General features: G+C 39.3%; 1 protein-coding gene across 2 annotated transcripts in view; it reads right to left on the reverse strand.

The window, feature by feature from the left end:
* Positions 1 to 8,815, reverse strand: part of LOC115234090 (gamma-aminobutyric acid type B receptor subunit 2) — a 35,398-nt gene that overhangs the window by 19,934 nt on the left and 6,649 nt on the right. For both annotated transcript variants that reach the window (XM_029804836.1, XM_029804835.1), the window contains exon 2: positions 5,841 to 6,867. In XM_029804836.1, the coding sequence (XP_029660696.1) occupies positions 5,841 to 6,236 (396 nt within the window). In that variant the 5' untranslated portion in view covers positions 6,237 to 6,867. The remainder of the gene's footprint in view (positions 1 to 5,840; positions 6,868 to 8,815) is intronic.

Raw genomic sequence — 8,815 nt, forward strand, 5'->3', positions numbered from 1 at the left:
CCGCTCCCTCTCCATTCCTCCCTTTGATTGCGCTATCGAATTAATCAAATTCAATAGCGCGTATCGTATCGCCGGACAAAAAAAAAGAGAAGGCATGAAATGAAAAATACATATACAAGAACGGCTATATCTGTGTGTGTGCGCGTATTTATCGTAAAAGAACACTGGCAGGGCGTATATTTCAAAGTACACACGGTTGTCTTTGCGGCTGCGTGTGATTGTACACAATCTTTCACAATATCCTTTCGAGGCGAGTAATCGGAAGCGATTAATCTCTCGCCGTCTTCAACTACAAGCTGCTCTACTTTTTGTCGTCAGCTTTCTCGGGAAAGTTTAGACTCTCATAATTCGATGTTCCGATGTCTCGGCACATTTTTCCGAGCGCGAACCGAGTCGTAAATCGCGACGCCGATTCTTCAGGTTTTTCGAACGAAAAAATGATATTAAAATAGGAAAAAGAGAGAGAGAGAGAGGGGGAGAGAGAGAGAGAGAGAGAGAGAGAGAAGCGCCGTTTCACGGCTGTTTACCTTCCATTGTGAGGGAAGGGGGGATAATACGTGACTATATGTGGACTAGCGCGTTAAATATATGTTCATCGCACTCTGCATGCCTGGTTTAATCGAAAAATTCATCGAGTATAATTTTATTGCATTCCTTCGTTCCGATCAGTGGACGCTTCGGATCTAAAGCACGTGCATACAAAATTTCCGACAGATTAATATTTGCGATCCGTTCGTGCTGCCGATTTGGCGAGAAACTTTATACAATATAATTGAGAGAAGTAGCAGTCTTTTTAAATCGATAATAACTCGCACATTTTTCAGAGAGGAAGAGAGAGCAATATATGTAAAGCGTATGATTATTTCGATATGAAAAGAATTACGTTTCTCTTTCGATTAAATTGTACAAATGAGAAAGAGCATAAGTGCTGGATATTGGTCAAGATTTCTTTGGAAATCCTTTTTGTTTCGCGAAATGAGGAAACTGTGAATCACACCAAGTCCGAGCCACAGTCTCGGCTCGACGACTCATGCGTGCATTGTTTTTCATAAGCAAAAGCATCTCGCGACCCCATAGCGCGCGTTCGCATACATTTCCATCCATAATTTAAAGCGCGTGCGGGTACGCGCGTGTGAATCCGCGACGCCTTCCTCGAATGCAGACAAGAGAGGGGGGGGGGGGGGGGGATTCCACCTCGAATGCAGACAAGAGAGGGGGGGGGGGAATCTAATTCCACAAGCTCGCGCGATTCGCGCGACTTTGTATGTGAGATGTCGCGTATATGCAGTTCCAGACGCTATGTATGTACATATAAAGGTAAACGTAAAGTTTCTCCCTCGAAGTTGCTGTCGCGGTCGCGTATCCTTGACTCGGTGTACACTCCTACTTGTGCAAATTTTCTCTGCAATTTCCGCACGTCTACATAGGGAGCGAGACTCGGAGGCGTCCCTTGATGTACATATAGGCGTATAGGCGACGCGTATATGTAGACGCGTATACCTCGAAAAGCCTCGATGTTCAAAGTCCATTTCTTTTTGTGTTTTTCTTTTTTTTTTCGGGGGTAGATCTGCATACGCGAGCAATTTCGCGCTCGAGATTCGTCCGATTCTCTTCGTCGCGCCCGCTTTCTCCAAGAATCGAGAGAGTCGCGAGGAAATCCCCGCGGAATTTGCGGCGATCGCTGCCATCGTGGTGGCGGTAAACAACGCGATAAATCGTCCCGCGTCGATAGCTCCTAATTCAGCGGAAATTGAGATACAAGTGGCGGTTGCTGCCTGGATGTATCGACCGATGCGATGCGCAACGTCGGTTGCGACGGCTGGCAAAGGCAAAGCCTCGCGATTCTCTTTCTCTCTCTGTCTCTCTCTCTCTCTCTCTCTCTCGGGGGACAATGCATTCACCCGTCAAATATTCGACAGATCCAAATGCATCGCATCTGCGCGACGAGTTCTGCTCGCTGCTGTGTGATTTCGCTGCGAATTTAATTCTCGATCCGCCATAGATAGAGAAAAACGTACCGCGTTCGCGCGTCCCTGTCACCATTATTTCGAATAGAGATCATTTTAACGCGGCTGTAACATATGAAGAATCGGAATGACCGAAATTGCGTTACAACTTTGATATATTTAGTGGTTCCGAGTGTATTTTAATGCATCAGAGCGGCGTACGAAAAAGTCAATATCAACAAAAGTTTTATCAGTAATTAACCGAATTATACGCACTCCGTATATCCTTTTTTTAATAAAGTGGCACGACGATACTTCAAACATAAACAAAAAATTTATAATCAATAAATTGTTTTAAGTTAATTATCTCTTGTTATTCAATTTCTTTATCATTATACTGTTTCAATAATATAATTATCAACTACAAGATGAGTAATTTTATACGGCGGAGAGAATATACAATACTGTCGTCTAAAACTAAAATCCTAAAATTTTGGATATATTTAGCAATTTTAAATCGATGCCATTTGTATTAAATGAAGAAAAGATTAATATGATTACCTAATTAATTAGAATTATAAAAATTAGTAATACCGCCAATAACCGAATACTATATTAATTAATATTATTTCAAAGAAACAAGTGAATATATGAACAGATTCAGCTTTATTATATCTTAGCATAGAATGAGAAATGTTATGTTATTAACGAGTAACATGTTTTAACTCACTAACTTATTAAAAAAATATGATAAAGAATTTCATTATGTGTGGATCTCTCGCTCCCATTGCACGGCGCGCAGTATTATTCTCTGAAAAAATTTCAATTTTATGGCAAAATCCGAGACGTGAATTTTTTCCAGAAAAGAGGAGCGCTTAACGATAGATAATGACATGAGCATGGTCGCATACATGGCGTGTCGCTATTTTTATGCACCTGACGTCGAGACGCTACCGTGTGATAATAATAACGTAGCAAAATAACTTTTCAAAACATAATAACGCTAATATCGGGCTACCTCTTTTCGTGTGGCAATCTATGCAAATCAGATTTGATATACCTGTTTAAAAACTCCGCGATAAAAATTTATACATACATAGACACTACACATGCACGCACATAAAAGGATCGCGATATAATAAAATCATGTTTTTTGTTCATGAATATATCAGATTTCTTATTTAATAATTCAATATTTTCGATAAATTTTCCATCTTTTCATATTCCGTTTTTCTCATACAAATTTTTCATCGATAAAAACTGATTCATATTTCTTGACCCAAATTTCAGATTGTATTTTCATACGGTAAGAGTTTGATGCTATTTCTATATTACCTTTATGCAGATTTTTATACAGATATAATATATGCATGTAAAAATATTTTCAGATAAAACATGAAAAGATTTGTATATTATTATTGGAATTATATAAATTGTGGATTGATTTGAACAAATCGATGAGTTGTATAAAAAGGCATAGACACATTTATATATAGATATATGTATATATTTGATCGCTCAAATAAGATATGGTTACAAATAAAAGAAGTAGACATTCTTTTTATATTATTCAAAATTATCATTACACAATCAACTTGCATAAACTCTACATCCACTTTTATAGTCTCTTATTGTTAATGCGATTTCTTTAATCCTTCGCGCTTCAAATGCCAATGCCAATTCTTAGGAGGTCTTAGGAGTTTTAAGATTCTAATAGTTTAATTAAATTCTATTCATTATAATATATAAGAATTAATTATATCATATTTTCTTTCTCTCTCTCTCTTTTATATTATTATGGAATTATATTATAATATATAGTATAAAAATGTAATATGAAAAAACTAAATGTAATAATAAATAAGTTATTAAAGTAGTATTGTTAAAGTTTCGCAAAGTGCAAAAGAATAATATATTGAGCGATATACATGTACATATTTTGATGGCGACGTGTGTCTTTCTTTCTGTAAAAGCCTGCGTATTCATCAGTGGGTTATGTTCTGTTTTCAGTGCTGCATGACTATTCGGATACACGAGCATATGTGGGTTTTACGTGTACCGATAGAATATGTTGGGTCCCTCGGCAGCATTAGTCGGCTCGCGCCAAACATAGTTTTGTTACGTTACGTTACGTTATGTTATTTCCAAAGGGACTTCTCCACCAATATATAAAAACTCCATCTAGCTATAATTTAGTTATATTTAGTTTATGACAATTTAATCATACATTGACATAACAAAAAAGAAGGTGATATTTAGGTTTAATTCAAAGTGTTTTATTATACTTATAAGAAATTTATTATGAATTATTATTACTCTATAATATATTTAAATTTTTATATATACGTTGACAGTTTTATATGTGTTAATTATCATTTCTTAAAATGTTTATTGCAATTTCTATGCGATACTTTGTATTATCAACAAATTATCTTAGAATCTTTGAAAGAATTTTCGCAAAATTTTCTCTTAAAAAATAAAATTTATATAAAAACTTTTATAGTATAACTAAATTAATTTTTACTTTTTTTTACTTTACTCTCTACATATATTAAATTTCAAATGGGAATATTGTTAAATACATTTATTGGTATTGAAAGCTTGTAAGTTATTAAAACAAAATGTTGTTTTATAATATCACTTTCTTTTCAAGCTCTTAAAATTTAATGCTTGTTTTAGTCAGGAAAAGCGGCGAAAAATGTGGCAAAATATGTATATAAAAGTCGTGTGAAAAATCTTTAAAAAATCTGATCAAGTATTATTTTCAAGCAGATTTCAGAAATATATATCTAGAGAATGACGAAAGAAGAAATAAATGTCCAAGTGAGTTTATAATTTATTAATTTTCGATCGACCACGTTATTTCAGTTACACGGCGAGGTAAACCGAGTCTCCAGTGACCCCAACTATCCCTTCGGATCGCCACTATTAAATATCATTATCTATTTAGTAGTTGAGGTTCCACGACTACTCTCTTCTCCAAATTGTATTTGTCAGTCCCCTACCCTACTACCTATTAACCTTTTATATTTCAGAAAAAGGTAAGGAAGATGAAATCACGTAAAAAGGAAAGTATAATCGAAAACTGACACAAATATCTGGATTAATCAGATAACGAATTCATCTTCGATAAAGAACAAGATAAAGAATCCATCCTCGACACTAACAAAAGGGAAATAATTGAAGAAAACGAGAAAAAAGCGAGATAAAAAGGAAAAAGTGGTGCGGTACTGTGTTTAAAAAAGGGAACAAATATTCTCACATTGAAAAAGCGGAAGAAGAAGAAAAGAATTTGAATTTAAGGTTTTAAATAATTAGACACTTTTGTGCAGAATTGCGCATGCTAAAATATGAAGAATGTTTGAAAAATTCGTGACTTCGGCATATAGAAAGACGGTGCTTTAATCCTTACGGCATCTTAATTTGCTATCTTTAGTGTAAATATGTATATACGTCACATTATAATCTCTCTATTGAATAATTTTTATTTGCCAACTTGTCGAGGTAATCGTATCAAGTGTACTTTTAAAAATCTCGAGCTTCATGTAATTAAATTTGTAAAAAGAATATATCAAATAAAAAATTAAAGACAACACGAGAGTAACGTTTCATCTTTATTTTCTAAAACTTGCAAATTTCTCTAAGAGATTTTTTTTTTTTTCTAAAGGAATACAAAAATCGTAGCAACGGAAGACATCTCTGCGAGCCTCGACAAGCCAGCTTATAAGAAAGATTGTATTGCAGCATCATTGCACCAACCGTGTCGATCTCAAAAGCAATTACATCTCTCGAGAAATAAAGAAAATTCCACTTCCGTGAAAAAAATTGCTCTCCACGTCAGTCGACAGAGTTTTTCAAATATCCCTCGTATTATCTATTCTCCGGATAACTCACCTCCGTGTCGTTCCACCACATGTGCAGCCGATAGTCCCTGAGTATCGTCGCATGTTCGTTGATGTGCTCCACGGCGAGCTTTACCGCGGGCATGACGCCACGCCCGATGTGACCCTCCGGCACGTGGTTGCCGTATGGGAAGAAGCCGGCGATGTAGACGTCGCGTTTCTTACTGCTGCCGAGATTGATCGGCTTCTGGCCAGCGCACTCGCCAATCAGCAGGAGCCAGCAGGAACACCAGGCGATCACGGCCAGCAGCGCCAGCGAGCGACTCGCCCTGTCGCCGATCGTCGTCACCGTCGCCGCCGTCACGGGAATTTTTCCGGCCGTCCCCATCCCGTCCGTCCTCTTCATCCGGTCAGTTTCGACGACATCTCGCGACGCGCGCACTTTCATCTCGCGCCTTTCCGGATCACTAGGCGTAAGCCCGCTGACGATAAGCCCCGCGCGGCACTCGTCGCCGCTCGTCCACCAACTTCCGCTCTCATGACGAGGCACGACACACCGGAAGTAGATTCGGACACGATTCTCGGACGCAATTCTCCGTAGGATCGACTTGCGATCGATTTGTTACAACGATCGTTGTCCGAGTAACGAGCGTTGCATCTCGCGCCGATCAACACCGACGTCGAGGCATAATTATTTACCAAGGTAACTGGCGATAATTACAATATAGGAACGTGACGACGGAAAATTCCGAAAAATATCCGAGCACGTTTCTAATGTTTCCACGAGTTCAACGGAGATCGGTTAAGCGAACGGATCGCCGCGGCAGGGCTTTGTAGCTCGCTCCGATATAGCAGCAACGGAAATTGTCGATATTTCGCAAAGGGCATGTCGCGGAGGATGCGTTCTTTTTTATTCGCCTGTTCGAGTTTCGTGCTCTACAACCAGGCGAAATGTCGTCATAAACGTCGCGCCTCGGTAATGCTCGAAGGCCTTTATCTCTAATGCTTCATTCCAGACGATTGCACTTTAACGTCGCTCGTGTTTCATCGTCGCCGCAACTGGCATCCCCCGGTTGCATCTGCAAACAGACCCGAGTCAACTGGTTATTTGTTTTGCCAGATTAGAACGAGAGTTTCGTGACGGCGAGGGCGTCGAGTAAATCAAGAATGGTATCAGTTTTTCATTGTCTCGCCTATTTCCGACAAGTGGAATTAGTAGCAGCTTCCCGGAATGTTAATGAAGATTAATGAAGAGCAAGAATAAGGTTAATGAAAAATAATGAGATTAATGAGGAATTGGAGTCTCGGCGAATCTCTTACCCGCAAAGTATAATCGTCGACTCTAATTTTACTTTCGACGCCCGTTCTTTTCTTCCTGATATATTTACTCAAAAATAAAAGAAACAGATGCGAATGCGAATGCGATACGTGCTTATCGCGGTTATTCGCTTAAAATCGTTTAGATGATCACCTTCCAAGACAAGCCGCCCAAGTTATTCTCGTTGTCACGATACGTGTCGACCCATTAACGCTTGCGCCATAACGTCATATCCGAAATTAAAGCTTTATCTCGTTTAGCGTCATCCTCGCTCGAGAGAGGGTGAAGTGTTTAAGGACGCGATCCTATCATCTCGCGCGTTATCAAAGTAAGATAAATAAAGTTCGAGATTCTATCTAAAGTTTAATCCGAGAATCCGAGGCGCCTATCGAGCCGGGCAAAGAGATGAGACCGCTTTACATTGTCGCCGTTAACTTATCGGCTCCGACCTGGCCCACTTTCCGCCATTATTGTGGCCATACTTGATCCACGAGCGATCCTTCAAAAATAGCATATCCTCGGGGCAAACGCGGCGGATATAGCGCGCGCAGGTTTCCGACGACGCGATGTTTGTCGGATATTTGACGATGACACGTCGTCTGGGCCTGGGCTCTCAACTTTTTCCCCTACTTCTAACAAAAGAGTTTCTCTTTCCTGGAAACGGGTGAGAAAACATTTCCCACCCGCGGGGAGACGGAATCAAATAAATCTATTTACGTTCGCGCCAGCAGCGAGCGCGAGAGGCGAAAAATGCGCCGTTCTCCTCTCTCGATAAAAAAAATAGTCATTGCTCTCCCCGTGGGGAGAAAGAATCTAGTACATTCGAATAGAATATATATTTCAGTCACGGCCACCGTAAACATAAAGCTGTCCCATGAGCTAATTAATAATGTCGCGCTATTATTATATTTTATCGGGATTCAACGACACTGTCATATAATCATGTTGCAAGATTGCCGGACGACGCGAGGGATGATCAGCAAAATTGAGATGGAAAGGACCGACTTAAGGCGAAGAGGATTGATGGCGTTGTTCGAAACGAGTAAAATTGTAGGAATGTTAATGGCTTAGAAATCTATCATAATGAACATGGATTCGAGGTCGATGCTATTATGAGAAAGAGGGAAGGGGGAAAGAGAGAGAGAGAGAGAGAAAGAGAGAGAGAGAGAAAGAAAGACAGATAGGAAAAGCTAGTCGTAATATTTTGGAAATGTGTGAAATAGATCTGCCAATGCGATACATCTACAAAATGAATTATGCTTAAAAAGCAGAAAAGTTTCGCTGCTGTTAATAATTGAGAAGTATAGTAGAAATGGTGGAAGTCGCGGCTAAAAACTTTTTTATGGGGATCGGCGCCGGAGAAAAAGAAAAAGGAACAAGACAGCGAGGAGAGCGAGGGAGGGAGGTAGAAAAACAGTAGAAAGAGTCAACGGCTGCGGACGCGACTCGCTCTACTAAATTTACACGCGGATATACCTTCTTACTTTTAACATGACTGTTCAACTTTGGGAAGCCAGATATCTCCAAGTTTTCTTCGGAGATAATTTCTCGGCACTCTTCTTTTTTTCAGTTGCCGGCTTTTGTTATCCGGTGGACAAACTTCCCGTGCACTTGATAAACATTTGTGAGAGACTCTGCGTTTGTTCGTTAAATTTGGATGAAAAACTTCCATAAGAATATATGCGTTACAAGGAGAACCGCGAAAGAGT

This window comes from Formica exsecta, unplaced genomic scaffold, assembly GCF_003651465.1.
Source record: "Formica exsecta isolate Colony F162 unplaced genomic scaffold, ASM365146v1 scaffold194, whole genome shotgun sequence".
Lineage (NCBI taxonomy): Eukaryota > Metazoa > Arthropoda > Insecta > Hymenoptera > Formicidae > Formica > Formica exsecta.